Source organism: Alligator sinensis, unplaced genomic scaffold (genome assembly GCF_000455745.1).
Source record: "Alligator sinensis unplaced genomic scaffold, ASM45574v1 scaffold876_1, whole genome shotgun sequence".
Lineage (NCBI taxonomy): Eukaryota > Metazoa > Chordata > Crocodylia > Alligatoridae > Alligator > Alligator sinensis.
This window is the reverse complement of record NW_005841938.1, coordinates 1,779,556-1,802,681: the sequence shown is the minus strand read 5'-3', so window position 1 is coordinate 1,802,681 and position 23,126 is coordinate 1,779,556. Positions and strand designations below refer to the sequence as shown.

Below are 23,126 nucleotides of genomic sequence, written 5' to 3'. Positions count from 1 at the left end.
AGGAATGCCTGCAATTAAAATAGCATTTGCAAAGTGCTTTTGAACATGAACTGTGCTGTAAAAGCACTGGATTAGTGGTAGCATTTATCAGCTGCGTGGTGCCAGAGTCTAGCTGTTTTGATGTTGTAATTTTTATAGCAAAGAATCATCAACATCTTGTCCAGGAGGCTTTTTTTTAAAAGCTCCCTCCCTTGCATAATAAATGTAATAGTTCCAGTTTCTCAGAGGATAGGTTTATGCAGTTGTCATAATTCAGTGTTTTTTGGGCTCTTCCCCTCCCTCCTTTTCCCAAAGTAGTGGCAAAGCTGTGACACAGATTAAGCAAAACTCACCCTTTAAGCAACTGTGAGATCATTGTTTAAACCTATATGCAATTGTTGGATGTATCACCCAAAAATATTATTTTAACTGTCAAAATGTAGTTACAAGAAATGTTGGGGGTCAGGTTAGAAATTGTTCTGTTAAAAGAAGCCCTTTTCAAATTTTTCCACATTTTAAAGTTGCCTTGAACCTTTTCCCTATGCATGGCCATAAATTTCTTGTTCCATTTGGACCAAATAGTATTGCTTTCTTCTTAATCCTTAACTTGCCAAAGAGGGTATGACTTTATTTTCATGTTGCTAGGAAGGCCATCAAATGGCATATCCACAGGGTGAAATTATTAAAAAAATAAGATGCATCCTTTTCTGCTTGAAGGTCATAAATAATAAAGCCTCCAAGGCACTATCTCCTGGTGAATCTTGCCACCAAAAAAAAGTAGCTTACATTATCTTTAACACGTCCCCCCTGGACAGTATTGATACTTACTCCATCTGAGCTGTAGCAGATTCAGGCAGAGAGAAAAATGGGCGGTTGTGCGCGTTCTGGCACTACAGGCCCCCGTTCTCTCCATTACAATTACTACATCGTATGTTATAGCCTACGTGTCTGTAAAAGATGGTATCAGTCCATATTCCGTGCATGACTTCTGTAGGTGCCATTTATCCCTCTACTGCTTTTTATGGAGGAGAGGAGGGTGTTGCTGTAATGCTATTCAAGCTGGAACAGTTACCTTGCATTATATTATGCATCAGTGCTGCTCTCTTTTCACCGACACAGCATCCTCGCTCTCCTGTCACTTGCCTTGAACTAAAGTGTGTCTCCATCTATTGTTCGTGGGGAAAAGTAATGTGAATGTTATTCCCAGCTCTGTCGCACGCAGCCGTTGGATCAGATGAGCAGCAGTTCAGAAGTCAGAAATTGTCTTTGGTACAGTGCTGGGTGAGTAAGAGACCAGTAGAGGAAATGAACTTATAATTTAAGGAAAAAGTAAATCAGCTCAGAAAGGCTTCTGGAGTTCAGCTCATTTCAGCCACAGTCACTGAAGCATAATTCATTTTTCAGTTAGTTCTTGCATTTTTATCAAGCTGCACAGTAAAGTTGTCTTATAGAGTGACTTGGGTGGAAATCAAATATAAGATTCCCCTTCTAACGGTTGCAACGGCGCCTTTTTCCAACTAGTATGCTAGGAATACGTTGCTGATGTAACGCAGTTATTAATCTTTTCTGCCACCTCAGTGCAATTATTGCATTCCCACTCAAATGGGTAGCATTGCAACACAGTCCTAAATCTTACTGTATATATTCATTACCCTGGAGGAGTGTCTCTCAACTCATCTGTTGCATTGATACAGTCAGTCAGAGAAAACATGATTTAGTGGTCAAGGTGCTGGATTGGTATTTAAAAGGGTCTGTGTTGGATGATGGCTTTTCTGTATACTTCCAGAACAATCTTGGGCAAGTCGTTTGGTCTTCCAATGCATTTGAACAATGGAGTCAAGCAAATGACAATAGTAGGATGTCAGAATTATTTAAAAGGAAGAACCCGAACGCTGTGCATATTGTTCAGTGCTACAGCACATGACACACGCAAAATTGAGAGCACACTATCCGCCCTCTAGTGCAGGGGTGGGCAAAATTTGGCCCACAGGCCAGATGCAGCCTGCCAGGCCATTCTATCCGGCCCGCGGGGCCCCTAAAAAAAATATATAGAAAATTAATATTTATCTGCCCTGGGCTGCCTGTCATGCGGCCCTCGATGGCTTGCCAAAACCCTGTGCCCAAAATAATTGTCCGCCCCTGCCTAGCGACTAGGTTTAGATGATTAAATGATTCTGAGAGTAGTTGAAAAGCAAATTAATTGATCATTTAATTTAGGTAGTGGTTCCAGCATTGTTAAAATGCATCTGACAGTCTAAACAGACACCAAATAATTGAGGCAGTATAATTTAAATATCTTAGCACCAGTGATCTGGGGGTTTAATTTACTTATTTATTGCAGTGACTGCTACTGTCCTTTAAGCAATATATTCAATGAGAACGATGTGACAGTGAAGGTCAGATTCTGTGTTCTGTGCCTTTATGAGGCAGGCCTTGCCTGCAAAGGTCAAAGGCAGAAAAGGAGTAGGTCTGTTGGTGCTTTAGTCTGTCGTAGCTGCTATCACGCTCCCAAGCTGAGCTAGCACGTGTTGCTTGGAGTATGAGGGATCGACTGGATCTTTCTGTCCGCCATCCTTGACCTTCTACTACATCCAAATCCAGTTCTTGCGCTTCACTGCCATGGTGCCTTTGCAGGCTCCAGCCGTTCTTAGCCCTGTAAATCCTACTGCACAATCTCCAGTGTGCCCAGAGGTCTACTTGACCACTAAGAAGGTAGAGACCATGCCCTTAAAGGTTATTTGAAATAATTAAGCAAAAACTTTTACATTTAAATAGCTTGAAGGCATATTTTCTTTTTTGTCTTCTTAATCTGAGTTTTCCAGTATAGCAGGAGAGACTATTTTGGGAACTTTTTCAGCTACCCTTTTCTCTTTCTAGGTTTGCAGAACATTTTGTAGAAACTAGCTGCTCTGGAAACTTCCAAGTCAAATAAGAAAAAAAAAAACCCACTCGTACCATTAAATATAGATTTAGATGAGTATTTAAAAACCTCCGCCATAGTCATGTGAAAACCAATATATTTGCAAAATGTTTCCTTACTGACAGCAGAACTCAGCAGTTTGTCTTGCTCTTTCTTTCTCCAAAAGCAGTCTCAGCAACTTTACCAAGGTTGTCTGGAAGCTCAGGTTCACAGCTGGGTACAAAAGCTGCTCACCAGAGTGCAGTCACATTTGTGGATTTGAAAACAGAAATTAAATAACGGTGAAACAAGATCCTGTAGTTGTCAGACATGTGGTGTCATTGAGCGAGATGTGCCTAGAAGACGTAAGTGGTTGTGTTGGGGTTACCTTGCAGAAACCGTAGTTAAATTTGTGGAAGTTCTCTCTAAAGACAGAGAACCCATTTGATTAACGTCCTTAAACCAACATGTGGCATTGTCCTCACATTAAAGATAATCCAAGTGTCATAAGGATCTTGAATTAATGCACCTGAATAAATTCCTTTGCATGTAAACTGATCCTGCTTTGCTTTAAATAGCCATTGCACTGTTGTATTTGGAAAGGCAGACTGCTACTGGGTTTGTAAGCGAGCAGGGATAGGAGCTTTCTTCTGTTATTTCACTCACTTGCTGGCAGTAAATAAATGCGAGTTTCTAGTCATTTTAGAGATCTGCAGATCGATTCATTCCAGCTCAGGTCTCACTGCATGTTGGCACTTCTTATCTATTAATATTAATAAAATCCATATTTGGAAGGCAAGATGTAGCCATGAGCCAAGTACATCTGACTGAATTTTTAGAATTCAGTGCCCAAAATTAGACAGCTACATATGAAGTCCAGTTTTCAAGGAAAAAATGACTAGTCCCCACTCCCACTGTAATCAGTTCTTCTATATTTCAGAAAATTAAGTCATGTGTTTTGTTATGCAACGGCTCTAGGCACCGCTAAAAGTGATGGTTTTAAATAGCGTTCATTAGAATATTTTTTTTTTCAGTTTTTGGGTGCAATAAAAAAATTATTAAAAATGATAAAGACTGCATCAGCTAGAAACTCTTCCCAACTTAGTCATCCTTTCATCTCATTGGAGAAAAATTATGGGAATTGATGAGTTGGGAGGGGAGGAGGAAGCACCAGGAGAGAACAACTTCATTAGGTCTCGCATGTGGTTCACAAATGTAGCTTATGCAGAGCAATAGGGGAATGAAAAGCAAAAGAAGGCTCAGTAAGAACACCTCGCCTCTACTTCTCAAACACAAAGTGGTGGCTCATCTTTGGATTGTGCAAGTAGATCAGAATCAACCAAGAAAGTGTGTAAAGTCCAAGTGGCCTCTCACCATTCAGCTGTTCATGCCTAAATCCTTAAATGCACCCAAAAATGGAAGCCAGTGAAGTCTGCAGGACAGAGCCATCGCGTGCTCCACCTGCATAACAGGTTACCATGGAAGCAAGGATGAAGTTACGCCGAGCTGAAACTTCAGACTCTTTACAGATAATAGGCCTAACTAGAGTATTTTTCAGGGGACTAAATCTGAAAGCAGTAATAGTAAAGTTAAAAAGTGATGAGATTTGCACTAGATGGGAAGTGCTGAAGCCTCCTTTCAACCGCAACACTCTCAGATAAATGAACTCTAATTTAGTGCCACCTCTAGAGAGAAAATAATGAACTATTTTCCGTGCTTATCTGTACCCTCCAGTGGCATGGACAAATGAACTTGCGGGCAATGCTCGAGACACCCTGGCTTGTTTATATCTGGAAACTTGTTATCCTAAAGCATTACCAGATCACCGCAAGCTAGTTTAATCAGAGCAAGTCTACTGTGCCTGAAGTTTGACTATTGCCAGAATTAACAGATACAGATGCATACAACTAAAATTACACTCAAGCTGACGATTTCTACCAGCGATTGTCCTCTACGTGGAGAAGTCTGCAGTCTTACGGATTCACACCAAGCATCATGACTTCATGTCAAGCAAAAACGGTTAAAATGTCTTAGTTTTGAAATTCATAGTAGTGTTTTATGTATTAACACAGTTGTCCTAAGAACTGTGGTATCAGAGTATAGATCAAGAAGTGCCTTAGCAGAATAAATTTGCCCTACCTTTTGTAGGTTGGATTTTTTTAACCTTCTTTCATATTTTTCAGCACAAGGAACAATAATATCCAAATACATTAAAATAAAGCTGAACCTACAGAGCAGAGCTTGAATTATTGTCTGAATAAACTATCTTCCTCTTGTCTTCAAACCACAAGAGACTCAAATTACTCCATTCTTTAGCTCTTGCCTTCTATCCACACTTCCCTCTGTTGTCTAGAAAAGCTCACTCCTCATTCACACCGCTTTAAATGTCGTGCATTAGTATTCGAGCTATAGTCGCAATTAGATGCCGCAACAACAACAACTTAAAGAGCTTGCAGTTAGAACAGAAAGGATAGCAGAAGTTCGTGGCCAAGCTGGGAACAGAACCCAGTTCTCTAAGTTTCAGTCCAGTGCCCCATCACTTAGTTGATGCCTTTTCATCTTTTCTCTATTCTTCCTAACCTTCTTCTGATCCCGTCCCTGCTCTCCTCGTTCAAGCAAATGGCAGGCAATTCTGTTGCTATTGCACACTTGTTTGGCAGCTGGAGGGGGACTCGGCTGAACTACCAAATCGCTTCTTTGCTAATGCCAATCTTTGTCAGTGATCGATTCCCGAGGGGTTGACCGGGTTTGATTAGAAACTGCCAACCAAGTGGCAAGTCATTGATGTGGCTAGCTATTAGTACAAGGCTTCCAGACATTGGCAGGTATTCTGAGGAAGCCCGATGCATGACTGACTGGTGTACTGAAGCTTGGGGCCAGATTTCCACCCCCCAAAACTGTTGAACTTTGAAGGGTTTGTTCATTAAAGATCAGCACTCTGATGAACTGGCCAGGCCAGCTCCACTAAGCATCTCAGTTGCTTTTTTAACTTTGAAATCAAATTATTTTTTAATTCCCCCCACATCGGGAGCTAGCATATTCCTTCTGTGAGTTTAGTCTTTCACAACGACAATGATAGAACTGCCAGCAGCAACAAGTCTTTTTAATATTTCCCCAGATAAATACTTAAATTTGCCCTTAGGTTGTTTGTTTGGAAAGAGAAATAAGTATGCTAAAAATATGTATGTAGTTGTACTAACAACTCTTAACGTCGTATTCCTAGCAAGCAGTCCAGCCCTGCATTTGGTCACGCTTCCATCAATGGGGCCTCTTCCTGCCAATGAACACACACAATTGGCATATTAGGGAATAGCATAGAGAAGAGGCATAACAGATGGTTCATCCCTGTACATAGCGGCAACGAAAAGCCCGTAAGTAAATTTTGATCATTTTCAGTGGTTGGAAATGACCAAAATCATCTGTCAGTGCCCAGGTTAGTATATGTTAAATGTAACCCCACTGAGGCAGAAATTCTTCCCCATGATTACCCTGGTTTATAAAGGGGAAAATTAATTTCTGTGTAATGGGGAAAAATACCCATCTCTCACCTACACTGGTATTCTCAATGGGTGCAGGAACACAAGCAAATGCTTTGCAAGGTTAAAGGTTACTAATTATTATTACTAAATAGTTTTCCAAGTAATACTCTTGATTGAGGAGGGCTTAAATTATAGCTGCCCATTTCTGCATTATTAAAAGGTAAAGCCAAGAGGATATTTCAGAGCGTCTTTGTTCCAGACACAGCAGAAGATGAGCATGGTTTTGTGTCTTTCCCTGTAGTTTACATTTTTTCCCCCCTATTTTGATTTAGTGGTCTTTTTGTTTTCCTCTTTTCATTTTTGACAGAGTTGTACATCTGGGTGTGTCGTTTATAATTCTTTTACGATAAAGAATTGGGAAGTACAGAAGACAGCGGATCAAGACATATAGATATTGAACTTCCGTATAAATCCTGAATTTGGTTTTTATTCCTGACTTTAATACTGATTTGTTGGGTTAAATTTGGTTGAGTGACTCCTCTGTGTTTAAGTTTAGTCTGTTGCAAAATGGATATTATTATTTATAACTCTCTTTCCAAGGCGAGTTATGGCTTTGTAAAACACCTTGAAATTATGGGATGCAAGGCACTACTGATTATTGTAGTAATTCAGCAATTATGGTAACATGGTACTCTCTGGAATAAGCAAATGTTTTGTTTTCATTTGAATCTGATCCAGACGTTCGTCATCCTTTGTCATCACCACACAGCACTCCCCAGCAGCGTTCCCCCTCTACAGAGTATTTGACTCCCTTTAAGATAGGACTGTTGAGCCATCTCATAAAAGTACAGTTTTTTTGTTCAACCTAGTCTTCCTTTATTCTTTAAAGCTTCTCCCAGGTCGCCACCAAAATTCTGCTTAAAAGTTTAAACTTAAGTTTTACCCGGATGATTGAGAGCAGAATTGAGTCAGGTGGGGTTGTGAGCAATAATATGCAGCCAGTGTTAAATGTTTTTATCCTTTATATATGTTCCAGTATACTGGGGGGAAAAAAAAATACATCTATGTTTTTTAATCAGTCATTTAAGTAGTGATAATTACATGATTGTTGTACTGTCCAAACTCTATTTCATCTTATGTACTCTTGGTCTGTTAAAAAGGTATTAGAATATCCTCTCTTAGTTCCCAAATTTCCAAGAAATTGCACTTCCTAATATTACCATGAACTATACATTTCTGTGACCAATTACTTCCATGAATGCTATTCTACACGTTGTCATTTCTTGCGTGTCCCTGATTTATGCCTCTTAAAGTCTTTATGACTTTTCGTTTGGCTTTTATGTAGAAGCAGAGTAGGTCATGTGGTTATCCAGAGGCATTAGTATGGTAATTTTCTTGAAGTTGAGTAGGTGGAAATAATTAATGGACTGCTTTATAGGTGTATATAGATAGCTTCTTCACTCTGTGGTTTCAAGTCCCAGCTTCAATAAACTATCTTGAGATTTTATCTGAGGGACCAGGGCAAGAATAATTACTGCACAAATATCATCTGATTGTGTGGGGTTTTTTTTTTTTACTATTGCTACAATTTTAAAGCTTAAATATACAAACAAGAATCTGCTGCATGAATAAAGTATACTGTTTTTTTTATTTCAGCCCATGAATTCCAAAAATAGAGTTACTTCAATTCGGGGGGTGGGGAATTTATCACACTTTTCAAAGTTTAAGTAACAATTTTCCAAGAAGCCAACTTCTGTATATGGCAGTTTTGCTTTCACGGACTTAATTGCTCCTGTCAGTGCCATTATACTGTGAGCCTTATTAGAAAGTCATCAATTAGTAAGTTACTACTTGGCAATAAATAAGATACTGTCGTTATTTCCTAGTTTATGTAGAGCTCTGGAGTCTTAAATCTCTTATCTTTTGTACAGGAAGTCGATGCTATACAATGGAATTTTCTCCATAACGCAGCATAAGAGGAAAGTAGTCTTCCAGTATTGCAAAGTTGAATAACTGCAATTTATCAGCTTCCACTATATAGTAACTGTTTGCAGATCTTAATGATGCCGAGCAGCATATTTTAATATTTTCAAAACAGTAAAAAAAAATAAAAATAAAGCCAGGAATAAATTTTTCCAACAAATTGCTTCTCTTGCCAGGACCAAATCCTACCTTCTGATGCACATTAGACACACTGTTTATAAAAATTGGATCTCTAACCCCACCGTATCAGGTGGTCATTATAAATATCCACTTAATGCTGCAAAAATGAGTATTGTGTATCTGCTTCTGGTCTCTGCTCTGCCTTCTTTGTCATTCTGTACCTCATCTTCTCCCTCTATTGGACTGCTCTAGGCTGCCTGATATTTTATGCTCTGCTGTTGGCACACTGCTATTACCTGTCACACTGACAGCTGCAAAACAACCTCATCACGGTCCTGTACCGAAATCATTCTGTGTGTTACCAGCCCCAGAACCTAATTAATTGCAGACATCACGGAACACTCCTTCTTCCCTTTCCTTTACTGGGCCTCCCCCCTCTTTTTCATTTTGCTACTGTTTTTTGTCTGTAGGATTGTGGAGGAAGGGGGAGAAGAGAGAAAACCTGATATCAGTATATAACAGTCAGTAATATGATTCTGGAAAGCCAGACATGGAAACCACCAGGCTTGATTCCAGTATCAGGCTAGATAGTTGTTAGGTGTTAACAGTTCAGACAAAAGCCCTTGCTCTCTATGCAAGAAAGCACGCAGTAGTTTACAGTTGCCATTCATGCTTTTTTTGGTGGCTTCGCTTTTTGAACACAAGATCTTATGCCAGGATGATATGAACACAAAGCTTAGGCCAACCTGGTTGCACCTAGGATTTCCCAACTTCTTCCAACTTTAAAAGTTCTATTAGCTGTTAATACTCCTGAGCTATAGATGGCAAGAATAGTTTGGTTCACATGCCAAGCTGTGTCAGCAAAACAGTTCTACATCTCTACGTGGAAACCATAAAGCCCAGCTAAGAAAATCGACTATTGGTTGAAGGTTACATGGGAAGTATTTTATCAAGGGAACCAACATAATATTTTGCAAGACCATTAGAGGTGTAATAATGATAACCAAAGGGGCAAAATACTAGAGTTTTGTCTGACCTTCCTCTGTCCCTAAACCTCTTCTAAGTTCTCCTGTCTTCGGTGAGCGAGCAAGAACGGTAAAATTTAGCCCTAAAATTCTGACGTGTAAATTTGAGACCAGCATAAGAATTGAGAAGCCCCCAACTCTCCAATAGTCGCACTTCTGGTCACTCCTGACCAGACAGAGAGAAGTTTGCTGTGCTGTCTTCATGAGAAGCTGCCCGTGAGCAGCAGCAAACCAGCCGAGACAAGAGAAATACAGCAACCCCCTGTGTTAATAAATTGGATGTTAGGTCTCAGCTTTGAGGTTCACACCACAACACCATTTTGCTAACGGCAATGACAAAAGAATCAGTTATCTGATCTCTTGCATCAATCCTATCTAACTGAACCAAGAGACCGTCATGTCTTCCTCTCCACAGTTCAGAGTTTCCTTTAGGGCAGGAGTTCTGCTCTGAAGACAAGTTGTGAAAGTCCCTTTGTGGATCTATATCCATCTGTGCCTTACTCCCCTCTGTTGGGTGGAGGTAATAACACTTCCCTATATCACACAGGAATGTCATTTACTTGTTTTTTTGCAGGCTCTACCCAATTTATCTGTGCTAGAGGCATGATGTATAGATGTACAGAAGTCCAGTATTGCAACTGAACAGCAAAATTTGAGCATATTAATCATTAAGCCACCTGTAGGGTTAGAAGCAGAGCCCAAGCCATGTGCTCGTGAGCAGAACCAAAAAACGTGGCTCTGTGCCAAAGCAGAATGACACTGGGACTGGTCCCAGTTTGTTGGAACAAAAATGAGAACTGGAAGCATTGCAGTGCTCCAGTTGGAGACTGAGTTTCCTTGGCTACAGCACATAGCTAATGGGCTCTCATGGCTTCTTTCAGAGGCTTGTGCAGCTTTCCTTTCCCAGCGAAGAGGCCCATGTATCTCATGCCTTACTTGTCACATAGAAGAGGTTCAGTAAAAGCTATTTTAAACTTCTTAGTTACCAATTTAACTGACAGACACCATGAGAGGAATATCTGATCATTGGGTTTCACAGGATTTCAGTGATGAATAATACAGAGCCTCCTTTTTGCCCCCAGCATAAGCAGCATGGTGCTAAAGGGGGTCAGAAGATCACATGGAAGCCTTAAGGTCAAGGGGTTAGGGGGTTAACGTGGGTTGGCTACACCCTTAAGGAGTTGATGCTAGAGCTCAAGTTAGTACATCTCACCGGGGACCAATGCAGTCAGTGCTGTTAATCCCCTCATTCTGTAGCGTGGCTGTTCTCATTTCGGTTAGGCTGACTTGTGTGGAGTTAGCTACAGTGAAGACATGGCATAGTTACTTATATGGTAGTATTAGAGTACATCACAATTGTTAATGTATTAATTTGCACAGGGTATTGTAAATTATGAAACTGCTATCTTCCCTTTTTGTTTTTTTAAACAGTCTTTCTGTGTTTGCCAGCTAAGTGACTGGCTTACGGCAACCCAGAAAACTCCTGAAACACGTGATGGAACAGGGATTTGAACACGTCTTCTAGTCCAAGGCTGGCTCCTCAGCCAGTACCCAACCATTTTCCCAAACATCACCATCTTCACATGCATGTTTACTGCACAGCAACCGAAACTATGGTGCAGTATGGGCATGTGTCTACACATGCACGCCCATACTGCACAGGAAATATGGCAACTCATGCCAACTTGAGCATATATTTGATCTGATATATTTGATACCTGCATATATTTGATACCTGCATTTGATGTGCAGGTATCAAATTCACACCCGATTAGTTACTGTGCAGTAATGCACAGTAACACTATGCGTGTGGACTGACTTGGGACTAAAATGAGTCCCAAGTCAGCCCACACAGTGTTAAAGTGCTTTAAGGCCTGCATGTGTAGATGCCAGCCTATTCCCGCTTACTGCTTAGTAATTTATTGCGCATTAAATTTAAGCCAGCATTAATGCATGTGTAGACATGCCCAGTTACAGGAAACTGTTAATTCCCAACTGTTAATTTATTTTCCCCTCTTACTGCTATTTAGTTCACTAATACAGGTATGTATGCCTGTTGAGCATTCTGTGAAGCAGACTAAGTGAAAGATGCTGTATATTATATCAAAACACCTTTCTGCGATGTGAGCTTGGAAGCAACGTTGGGAGATTTGTGGGCATTTCATAAATACAGTTGTGTTCTGTAGAAGTAAGGGCAACACTATTTCACTCCATACATAATCGTGGTTTGTTTTTTTTTTAAGTCTTACTGCTTTTTCCCCCTGGTGTATATATCAAGACAGCATGGTATTTCCTTGCTATCACATGCAGAATATTCATTTGTGAAATGCTGATACGGAAAGAACAAAACACGCGCACAAGAATTGTAAGAGATCAACAGCAAACAATTGAAAGAGTTAACAAAAAATGAGACGACAGGGGCTGAAAATAAAGGTAGGCTGTGAATCTTTGAGCAGGAAGGTGGAGTATTGAGGGAGGGAACATTAGGTTTCCTTTTAAAACTTTAAATATATTAATAATGGCTTCTAACAGAGATTAATCATGACTCAGAATGGAGAATGGGGTTGTAAATCTACAGCTAGGAGGGGAAGAGCAGGAAGAGAGAGATGGGATTTTTATTTTAAATAAAGACCTGTATGTTTTATGGCTCAGAAGCAAAGATTACATTGTTGGTGCAGAAGCCTCACAGAGCAGCATCTCTGCAATTGCAAGCATATTTCAAAGTAATGGCAAGTATCTCTAAGCACTCGCTAGGTTGAGCGCTTTGCATTTGGGGGGTGGTGAGTGACACTTTGTTCTCAGGTCTGATATGTCCTTCCAGTCTTCCACAGCAAATTTGAAATGAACACAGTGCCGATGCGGCAGATTTTAAGTCTAGGGTGCACTATCACAGCATGAATGCACCCAGAACAGATGGTGCACAGGAGACCCAGCCATAGTGCCACCTTCGTGAAAACTGTGCATCAATTCCTCCCTGCCCAAGGCCAGCCACCTCGGTCTCCAACAGTCTGGCCGTCTTCTGCCCTGGACACACTCAGAATCCAGGAATCAGGAAGGGGGAGCACAGGGCTGAAGTGTTTCTCCCTTATTTCTGACTCCACAGTTCAGAGGAATGTCTCTGGAAATTCCTCCACAGCCGAGGACAGCATCCCGGGGCTCGGCTTGGAGAGCTGCAACCATCCGTTATGTGCAAAGTTGAGATTCCAGTTCAAAGCCCACTTTTCTTCATCCCATTGAAATAAATTGGACTGAAATATTTGATCCATTGGTCTGATAAGTCAGGGCCCCAGTCTGCATCCTCTGAACCCCCATGCACTGTTCCAAGGATGAAGAGTCTGAGTCTCTGGAGAGAAAGGGCACTGGGAATGTGGGACGCTGTGGGTGCATCTACACTTTCAGTAATGTGCCATAGTTACTGTACATTTAAGTTTAGTACTCAGATAACCAAGTACTAAATCAATGTGCAGTAAGTGGCACTACTGTGCAGTAGTGCCAGCACACAGCTTTTTCGTGATGCTTACTGCACAGTAGCCCAGTCCTACTGCGCAATAGCAGACTAGGCCAGGTTTTGCCCTGCACACTACTGCACAGTAGAATCAAGCTACTGCGCAGTTAGCGTCTTGTGTAGACATACCCTGTGTGCTAACATCTGTTATCCGGATTCTACCGTTGTGTGGCAAGATGGGAAGAGTGCCAGAAGTCATCCGTTAGAGGTAGCTGACTATTTGGTGTCTTGTCATATAAAAGAGGTCCTCTTCCAACACAGTGTTCCTTTATTATGGTGTTTTGGGAATGGCAGTTTATTTTGGAGCTGCTTAATAGTAGTAATTCATCCTTCCTTTGCTACTGTATCAAGCCTCATTAGACTTCCTTCATGGATTCTGAACACTGGTTCTGCTCCTTGAAACTGTGCGCCAACACCGAGAGAGAACACACCTTCCTCAATCTCCCCAAACCCGCTTCAGTTAAAGAAGAATTTGTAGTAAATGACTTCCAGTGCCTCTAAGGTTCAGTCGTGCACGTGTGCCAGCGTCCTCCACTAGATGAGCGAAGACTGCTCACAATCCAGTTCATTAGATTATCATGCCGACATCACTATGTTTACCCTTTTTTTCCCAAAGAGGAAATTCAGCAATACTAACGAGCCACATATTTGGCGAGGTATTTATACAAAAACAAAAAACAACCAACCAAAAACACTAATCCATAGAAAGTTAAGCATAAGATCTTATCCAGCACTGCCTAGTCTGTATTTATATTGTACCACTGGAAAAAAAAAAGCAACATCTACAAATATTTTTTTCCCTGGAGTTTGAGACTCGCACAGACAGAAGTAGTAGTCCACACTTCAGAAATCAGTAATTTCACACCTGTCTCAGAAAGATAGCATTTCATTTGGCAGCTTGCTGTTAATATTGTCACCCACTAATTAATTCCACTGTGGAATTCTCAGCTGGTCTCTGGCTTCGTTCTCTTATTAACTCTTAATTATAGAGCAAGCAGAATCTAGTGATCACCAAGGGAAGGTCTCATGGGCATCAAGGAAGAGACTAGTGATAAATGCATTAGGCAAGGTAAGCTGTAAATAAATAGCGATGCACTTAGTGAATTATCTAGGCACTGAAAAAAAGAAAGGATTGTGGATTAGACTTACATGTCAGGGTATCAGGACGTTTGCAGTGAAGCGTCATGTTAGAACTCCACTTACTTGACCTCCGTGTAGTGGACTGTTGTGGCAGGCGGTCTGGAGAACGCAAGATTGCCCTGTCAAAATCAGAGTAATAAAACCAGCACTTACAGCAACCATTTTGGCATACATCTTTTTCTGGGCATCCCCAGTGGCATCATTAATTTTTTTAACCATTGGTCATCTTGTAATTCCCACTTCCCCTTGACACTCTTTATTGCAGTAAGTAACATTCATGAAGTGTCAGTTATAAGACCTGGGAAAAAAGAAAGTTTACATTATCCCTTGCATGTTTTTAATCCTATTACCAAATATTCTTCTTGTTAAGAAAAAAAAAAAAATCTCAATGAACAGGGAGCTACCATTCAAGCAACTCAGCCCTTCCAGTGAATATTTTCCATCTTTTTGAAGTTACATGTCCCAAGTTCCACCATTAGTACTAATGCATTTTGAAACAGCATATTGTAATGGGGAAAATACATGTATCCTTGGCCGTGATGTTAGAATATATCAAGGGGAATTTTGCTAATCCAAATAAAGCTGAGTTTTATGCTTCCAAAAGTGAGTAAAAAGCTGTTCTCTCCCCATTTTTCACACAGCATGTCATGGTAAAGTTGCAATGAAATTTTAGAGGAAAAACAGTGGTATTTTTAGAACATATGGCAGTTCATGATTATTACAAGTTACTGTAGCATAACTAAATTAAAATAACACTCCAATTAAAAAAAAATATGAACAAAGTATGTTTGTTTAAATTTGACAACTAGGCACATCACTTGCAATGGCTGCCTGAGCTATTATTAGTATAAATTAAGGAATGTCTTACGGCCTATAAACTTTGGGTAAAAGGGCTGGCAGAGGAGAGGGGTGGGGGAGGGAGAAGGAAACAGGATGCCTAGAGATGAAGCACATCATTTCCTTGTGAGGCAGAGGTGGGAGGAATTACTCACACTTGTAAAAGACCTTTTTATGACCGGTGTTGGGGAGAGAGGGGATTTTGAACACACTCAAAGTTTGTGCAACAACAAGTTTGTGAACTGTCTGTATCAGAGCTGAGCTTCCTCAAGGAAGAAAGTTAGAACAGGTCCTCTTCTTGAGTTTCCACAGGGCCTGGGGTTTACAGTAGCTCTGTATAGTAGATTGTAATCTGAATTTAAGTCAATTTGACTCTCAGTGTCATGGAAGTAACCACAGCTTTTTAAGCATAATGGAAACGTGTCCAGTGACATGTACTCGGGTGGACTACCGAGGTGCTTTGTAGCAAGGCATGAGGTTTATCACATTTGCATATGTGGATTATCACTTGTTTCAATATGCACAAAACAGGAAGGGTCTCAAGGTGTAAGAGTGGTCCTCCACAATAACTTTCCCAAGCTCAGTCCATAAAGCCGAAAGTAGCTCTGATTGATACAAGCGGCCAATAAGCTCTAAATCATGAAGGGACTGAAGCTGTGAGCTATAATCAGACGCACACAGGTAAGGCAGTCAACACAGGGAAAAATAACCAACCTCCCAACTGCCAACTTCTTTTAGTTCAGAAGAGAGGATTCTATCTATCTGTGATATATTTCTAAACACAGAAATAGAAAAATACTTAGCAGATGTTCTTGTGTCTTAATTTATTTTTGTGCACAAAAACATGTCTTACTCTAGCATAATTTGAGCTGAAATCATACATTGCTGCCCAACCAAAAAGCTTGCATTTGAAACACAAACCTTGAGGCAGTTATAGATCCCAACTGTTTGTCTAAAACCCTCAACTGGCATAATCTTAAGTAGGGTTCAGAAGCAATTATGAACCGAGGTAACAATACATTATCTGAAAATTCAGTATAATAAAAACTTTTTCCCCTTTATGGATTAGCCTAAAAGAAAGTTAAGTTTGCATGGTGAAGCAATCAAAATAGAGAAAGGTTTTACACCTTATTTAAACTTCATATTATATATATATAAAAATACAGTCCCTAGTGCTGGTTTGGAACTAGTAACTCGTAGCTAAAGTCAGGCATGATTAATTCCAGGTAGATTAAGTAAAGGAAAAAAAATACCCTCTTAGCCAATACTTAAACTTGTCATTTTGGCAGACTTGGGCTCTTATATATCAAGCATTACATTTCAGCTTCTGTATTGATTTTCCCCCCAGTTTGATCCTACTGCATGTATACATGGTACAAGAAGTTTAATTGCCTGCATATCTGTTTTGAGGCTTTTTTATTTCCTCCTTTCTCCCTCCAGACACTTAAATTTGTACCCTTTTTCATCCATTTTTAGTTCCTTCCTTCTGGGGATTGGTCAACTCAGCTTGGAATCTTTGCTCGGTTGGGAAAAGACAGTCACCTGTCAATATAGAAACCAGCCATATGATCTTTGATCCCTTCCTCACTCCACTTCGCATAAACACAGGAGGCAGAAAGGTAAGTGCCCCAGCATGTGTTGATATAATAATGAGGACTTAATAGATAAATAACTATTTGCTACTGTTTATATCTATGAAGCACATTTTAATGTCAATGAGCTCTAAAGCCTAAGAAATACCAGATTGTCAGAGCTGCACATCTCCACGGCATGGATCAAAATTAAACGTGCTTTGGGATAACAAAAATTTGATAGTATTGCCATATAGCAGTGTCAGTTAAAATGCATCTGCTCATGGTATGGATTCAGAAATGGTCTAGCAGAACCTGGGTAATTCATTCATAGGGTTAGTTTTCTTAGGCCCTGCAGACCGACTGAGACTATACACAGCAAACAGCTGCACAGGACTGGTGACGTGCTGGAGCTGAATAGAAGAGCAGCATCCTTGGAAGCAGAAGCTACATTTAAAAATCTGCATAACTCATCCTTGACTCTGCTGCAAATTAAGCAGGTTGCAAACATCTAGACTACTGTTTTCACCATCCAGAATGGGGGCGATTTTAAAGCAGCTGGGTTGCAAATATCGGACGTATCAGCCTCAGGTGGCCCAATTCTTCCCTTGCACTGGTCTCAATCATGCAATTAGTGTAATGATAGTGTTTGAACATATGGGATGACAAGAATCTGATTCAAAATGTTACGAAGTGAAGTGGAGACATCTATGCATTTTAAACTAGAAGCTGGGGAGGGAGCTAGGCAGGCTCATTAAAACACATGACTAACATTTTGGTTCAACTGCACTAGAGGTTAGTTTTCATGCCCATGCTACACTGGGGTTAACTGGCCCTATTGCACTAACTAGAAAGCAAACAAAAAAGAGAAAAAAAAAAAGCACAGGAGAAAAAAACCCAGCAAGTAAAAGTTTGTGAATACACCAGATGAACTGCGAATGATACTTGGCTTACTCACAGAGGTCAATGAGACTTCCATCAAGTTAATTGAGGGCCACATCACACATTATACTTAGCATGTAGTAAATGCACTTAAAAGGTTAGTATCTGCATGTCCATGAAGGAAAACACGTTCCAGAAGCAGGTGTGTATCATAGCAAACTTTAAAACATTTTTGGCCAAGGAGCATCTCCATAACATTGAACCAACATTGGCCTGCATTGCAGAGATACTACGAGCAACTAGCGACAGAACATGAGCCGTTCACATAGTCTTCATAGTAAGCATGACCATACGACTGCTCAGAACATCTTCTAACTTGCTAAATCTGTGGAACGTTACGTGATATTCACGTACTAAATGTCCCGTGTGACAAGGCCCTAAGTAAGGCCCTTGTTTCATTTGCAGCGGAGTTGCCAAAATGACTGGGATTTTTAATTTAAGCCTCCAACTTCTGTTAACTTGTAATATGCTTCTAAAAACAAAACAAACAGCTTGATGGAGTTCTCAAATTGCCCTATAAAACAATTTAGCAAATGCATCTTATTACAATGAAGTCTAAGAAAGGAGGACTTTTTAAACTTGGTTTTCAATGATGAAGTCCTCAGCTGGCTTAATTATGGAAGGCTTACTAGTTCTCCAGCTAGAGGCCTACAATTCAGTTTGCTCCATTTTGTTCTTTAGTAGAGCCATGTATCACTGTATTATTATTATTTATTTATTTATTTATTTTTATTTGACAAGTGTTGGATGCCATAAAGATCAAGACCATGAGAAACTGTTTATTCACCAGTTGTTCACCTGCTCCAAATTTAAGAGGCTTTAACATTGTTACTAGAAGATATGATTAAAGTTATTGATCCATTCCCTTTCCTCATTTAAAAATATAACCAAGTTAGGGGAAAAGCAGTTTGGGCAGAGGTCTTTGGGAAATAAACACAAGATATGCCCAAGTTGTATGGATCCCAATACTGGATCCATGTTTTATTTTTCTGTAGGCAAGCTTGAGGCACTATTTTTCCTTTGACTTCTAGGTTACTCCCTGGACACTGTTCTCCCCTTTTTGGAAAAGGGAGTCCAGCTGCCCAAGCCCCAATTTTTTCTCCTAGTAGCTTAAGCACACCTTCTCCAGAGCTCCAGCACTCCTGGTACTCTGGTTTACTGCTGTAAAGACGCATGATAGCTGAAGCCAAATTGAACTCAGACTTCATAGATTAAGTTTTAAAACATTCATTCTTTACTTTCAGCAGCACAAGAGAGACACAAAACCATGCAGAATAATAAACTCTGGGGAACTATTACCTGCCTCAGCACTCTTGAGTGTTCATTAACACTTGGTCAGCATCTTATAAGAAGCCCTGCTTCTCCTCTTAACACAGCATTGCTTTCTACTTCCACTTAGTGAGAGAGTCTTCCTTTTATACACTCCCCCTCCCACCCCATGACCTATTTCCTTAGCCTTGAATTCCTATCAGGTGATCAGTTGCTTAGTTACCAGCTCATTTGGCAGGGAGGGTTTGCCTTATTAGCCTGCTTTTTGGCCAAGGATTTTTTTTTTCATTTGAATGAAAGGGTTGAGAACCTTCCATTGCTAATCCTCCTGCAAGTTCAAGAGCTTTGCCTGAGGTGTCCCACGTTTCACACTAATAGGGGAGCTACAAAGCTAAATTGCAAGCAAGGAATGGTCTTATAAACAAAATGAGACTCAGCAAACACAACCGAGGCTGTAGTTTGATATAGGTGTGAAGATATATTCTAAGCATACACTAACCCATGACAACACCCTTCAATTTATTGTCCCCGTGCTGTTTGTGCTTTGTGAGTAAGATCTTCAGAGGTCCACATCCCATTTTCACGAACAGTTGAGGCCCAGAGGGTACAGTGCGTAATGCAACTTGATGTAGCGCTAGCTTAAGTACTGGCAGCAGGATATAGCATGGCTCTCTGTCCAGGCTACTTAGCCCTGCTGAATTGTCCTCTTAACAAGCAATTAAAGACTTTACAAAATGGGGTCTAAGCCTTAAATGCACAGAATGAGTTCATGTAAATTACTAAATAAATAACTATGCACCGTATTAAGGAAACATTATGTTCTGTCTGTAGATATTTAAATATAGCTAGCAATAAAAAGATCTTTTCAGCGTACATTCTCAGGGAAAATGTTGCCTAAGAGGGCCAATAAATGTGTCCCATTTTTTTTGTAATGAAATTGCCTTTGGAAGTTTCTTTTCAAATTTCCTCTGCAGTTTTTGAAACAGACGTTACAGCATTGGGCTAATGCATGAAACAGACATTACAGCATTGGGCTAATGCATGGAAACCTGACGTAATTGACCAGAAATTATTTATGGCCGCAATTTAAAACAAGACTCAAGCATGTGTGTAAGTGGTCTGCTGAGTTGGATCCCATAAGCAGAATTGTAAGTGATATTTGTGATGTACAATGAGAGTGCTCAGTTTTCAGTGAGAAACACAAAAAGTTCACCCAAATAAAGAATGAAAAGCAAATTAGATCATTTGTAATAATCTAGTGTGACGTTAGTCACAGAGGATAGGCTCTTTTCATACATGATTTTAAAACTCATTGGAGCCCTTTAATTGTAAGGTGAGGTGATGAATTATCTCATTCTTTCCAGCTATCTTTGTTAAAAGTATAATGCTATATATACATAATTATAAAAAAGAACCTGAAAATGGGAACACAAACCGGTTAAAATTAATAGACAAAGACTGAGCCATATTCAACTCATTTCTTAAAATTTGATTTTATCAAAAAGTGCTATTCAAACAGACACTGTTATTTGAATGGACATAGTTGTATGATTACTCTGAATGAATTATTGCTTCTAAGAAATGTACTTAGGATAGGAATTCAGGAAAAATACAGGAAATGACTAAAGGTTATCGCCTTTTTTTTTAAATGTGATTACAGTTTTTCTCAACCCTAAGATTAATTTTGAAATAAAGTGTCTTGATCTGCTGGAATGTATTGGCAATCCCAGATGTAATATATTCTTTCTTAACACTTCATCTGTTAATATGAGGATGCACAAAGTGGTATTTTTAATATTTCATGGCTTACATTTATGTAGCAATTCTCTTATTTTATTCAGTCCTTTAGTAACACAGGATAATATGCAAGTATAGGTGATAGGAGGTACAGTATTTAACCAAGATCATAGAGGCTAAAGACTCCTTAACAAAAATGTAACACATTCTAGAGTGTTTCTTATCATGTACCATTTCCACATGGGTCTCGACTCCTTCCACAGAGTTTCTGATTGTTTATATGCACAGAATTCAGAATTTATTTCAGCATTTACATCTTGGAATTTTCTACAAGGTAGGAACTCTTTTTTTGCTATTTGACTACTGGTAAAACAACACTTTGAGGGCATGTCATAGGAGATGAATTATATCAGCGAACTAAAGCCTCCTTATCTCACTTGTACAAGCTATGGATGTTAAACTAATTGATGCTCTTCCCATGTTATTGTGAGCAGGATTTGGCTTGTGTGTGCATTAAATTTGGCTTGTGCATACATTAAATGAAGGCAGAGTCCTATTTCACTTTATGGATCTTAATGGCAAGGTTATCAACTGCAGTTTTTGGCACTCATGCACTATTTTGGTTTCTAATTTCACTCTGCACACATCTAAAATGAAGAGTATTTTAATCCTAATAACTGAATTGCTAGAGTACTTACCCAGAGAGAAGCAAATCCAGCTTTTAAGCCTCTCTCACATACAGGAGATTTGAACTTGCAGTTCCTGTTGCTAGACAAAGTGTTGCATCCACAAGGCCACAGGTTAGATACAATCTAGACTCTTCTTGGGGCTCATTCATTGCACCTTCCATTTACTAGTTATTGTATAAAACGGATGATAGCAGTGAGGTTGTTTCTGGCCCCTTGGGAGTAAAAGTTCAATCTGGAACCCAGGGCAATAGCCATCTCACTGAGCCATAGCCCCCCTATCTTATTTACTTTCCCCTGGGCCTCCAGGGTAGAAAGGGGGACCTGCTTAATGTCTAACCTAATGGTTCCCAATCTTTATAGACATAAGGCACCCTCACAAAATGCCAGCCCTTACCTTTCACTTGTTTTTTGACCATGGAAAAATAACAGAGCAATTCTTCTGTTGCAAAGAACTCAAAAAGACCACAACAGGTCAGAATGCCTTCGGCACTATGGATTTCTATTTGAAATCATGAGAATCATGTGTAGATGTTTGCATACCTAACCGTACTACTATTGCTTGCTATCTCTTAAAAGGATCTCAGGCACCCCAGGATGCCTTGGCACCCTAGTTAAGAATCATGGGCCTAACCTGTGGCCTGGTATTTAGAGGATGCAGATTTATACTCCATCCTGGATAGGGGGGGGAGGCTTTAAAACCTAAGTCTCCTGCTCCCTGAGCAGATGACCCAATCACTAGGCCGATATGGAGGGACCTCCTTTTCCCTCCCACTAGTCATGTTTTGTCTGGCTAATGTTTGGAAACTTACCCAGCAAACCTGGGAAAGCATATGGCACCAGGTACCTGCCGAGCCAAAGTATAGTTCTGTGAGTACCCTGAGTGAGCACATGGACAACATCGTGTCCAAACTATGCAAGTGCCAAACCTGAAGTGATGAAGTGGATACGTTCCATTCATTAGGGTTGTGCGAAGCTTTGATCGCTGATTCAATTCGGAGGAGATTCGGCCAATTCAGCAACCTACTCTCCAAATCCAAATTGAATCAGGAGACCCATTAATCTCTCCAAATTGAATCAGAAACCTCCAATTTGATTCGGAGAGATTCATCGATTCAACCATAGACACAGCTTCATAGGGGTTTTTTTTTACGTATCTCAAGGTACCAGGCATGGCTTGTGAACACTGAGATGGTCGGGCGGATGGAGTGTCCCACAGGAGTGCAGGGGGGAGCGTGGTGGATCCCCTCAGCTCGGTGACTGGTGCCTCCTAGGTCTGGGGGGGCACCTGGGGTGCCCCCCAGCCGATTGCTGAGCTGGGTGGGGGGGTGCAGGACGGAGTCCCCCGTGTGCTCGGTGGCAGACCCAAAAGTAGACCACAAGTACTTCCTGTCCACTTCCGGGGCCTCCACCGAGCATGCAGGGGACACTCCCGTGGGATACTCCATCTGCCCCAGCATCGCAGCGTTCACAAGCCACACCTGGTACCTTGAGGCGCATAGAAAAAACATATAAAGCTATATCTGTGGCGAAATCGCTGACTCTCTGAATCAGAATCAAATCTTCAGATTCTTCCGAATCACATCGGGACAAGTGATCCGAATCAGCGAAACAAATCACCGTCCCCCAAATTGAGCCGATTCTGAATCTGAACTGAATACTGCCTGCTTCTCACACCCCTACCATTCATATGTGTAAAGTGAAATAGTATTTACATCTAAGATTATAGTGATTATAGTGAAATAAAATTCTTAGGGTCCAGTTGTGATCTGGTGCTCCAAGTGTGTGCAGTGAAGAAAGGCTCAAGAGAATCTCTCCATTATGAAGTAGGTAGATGGGTCCCTTTATACATCCCAAATCAGTGTGAATGGAACAGGAAGGCAGCAGGCCACGGACTCCTCCCAAAGAACTGGCCAGCCAAGCAGGGGCCATGTGGAGGGAAGGCAAGGGGGCT

The 23,126-nt window shown here is 40.5% G+C and overlaps 1 protein-coding gene and 1 long non-coding RNA gene across 2 annotated transcripts in view; one reads left to right on the top strand and one right to left on the bottom strand.

Moving 5' to 3' along the window:
* CA10 (carbonic anhydrase 10) overlaps positions 1–23,126 on the top strand; it is a 354,499-nt gene that overhangs the window by 108,098 nt on the left and 223,275 nt on the right. The window contains exon 3 of the mRNA XM_006019771.3: positions 16,444–16,586. Within this exon, the coding sequence (XP_006019833.1) occupies positions 16,444–16,586 (143 nt within the window). The remainder of the gene's footprint in view (positions 1–16,443; positions 16,587–23,126) is intronic.
* Positions 10,640–18,857, bottom strand: LOC102375599. The gene is made up of 3 exons (XR_323361.3): positions 18,780–18,857; positions 14,140–14,249; positions 10,640–10,786 (listed from the first exon to the last, which is right to left on the bottom strand). It is a non-coding gene; the product is annotated as an uncharacterized LOC102375599 (long non-coding RNA).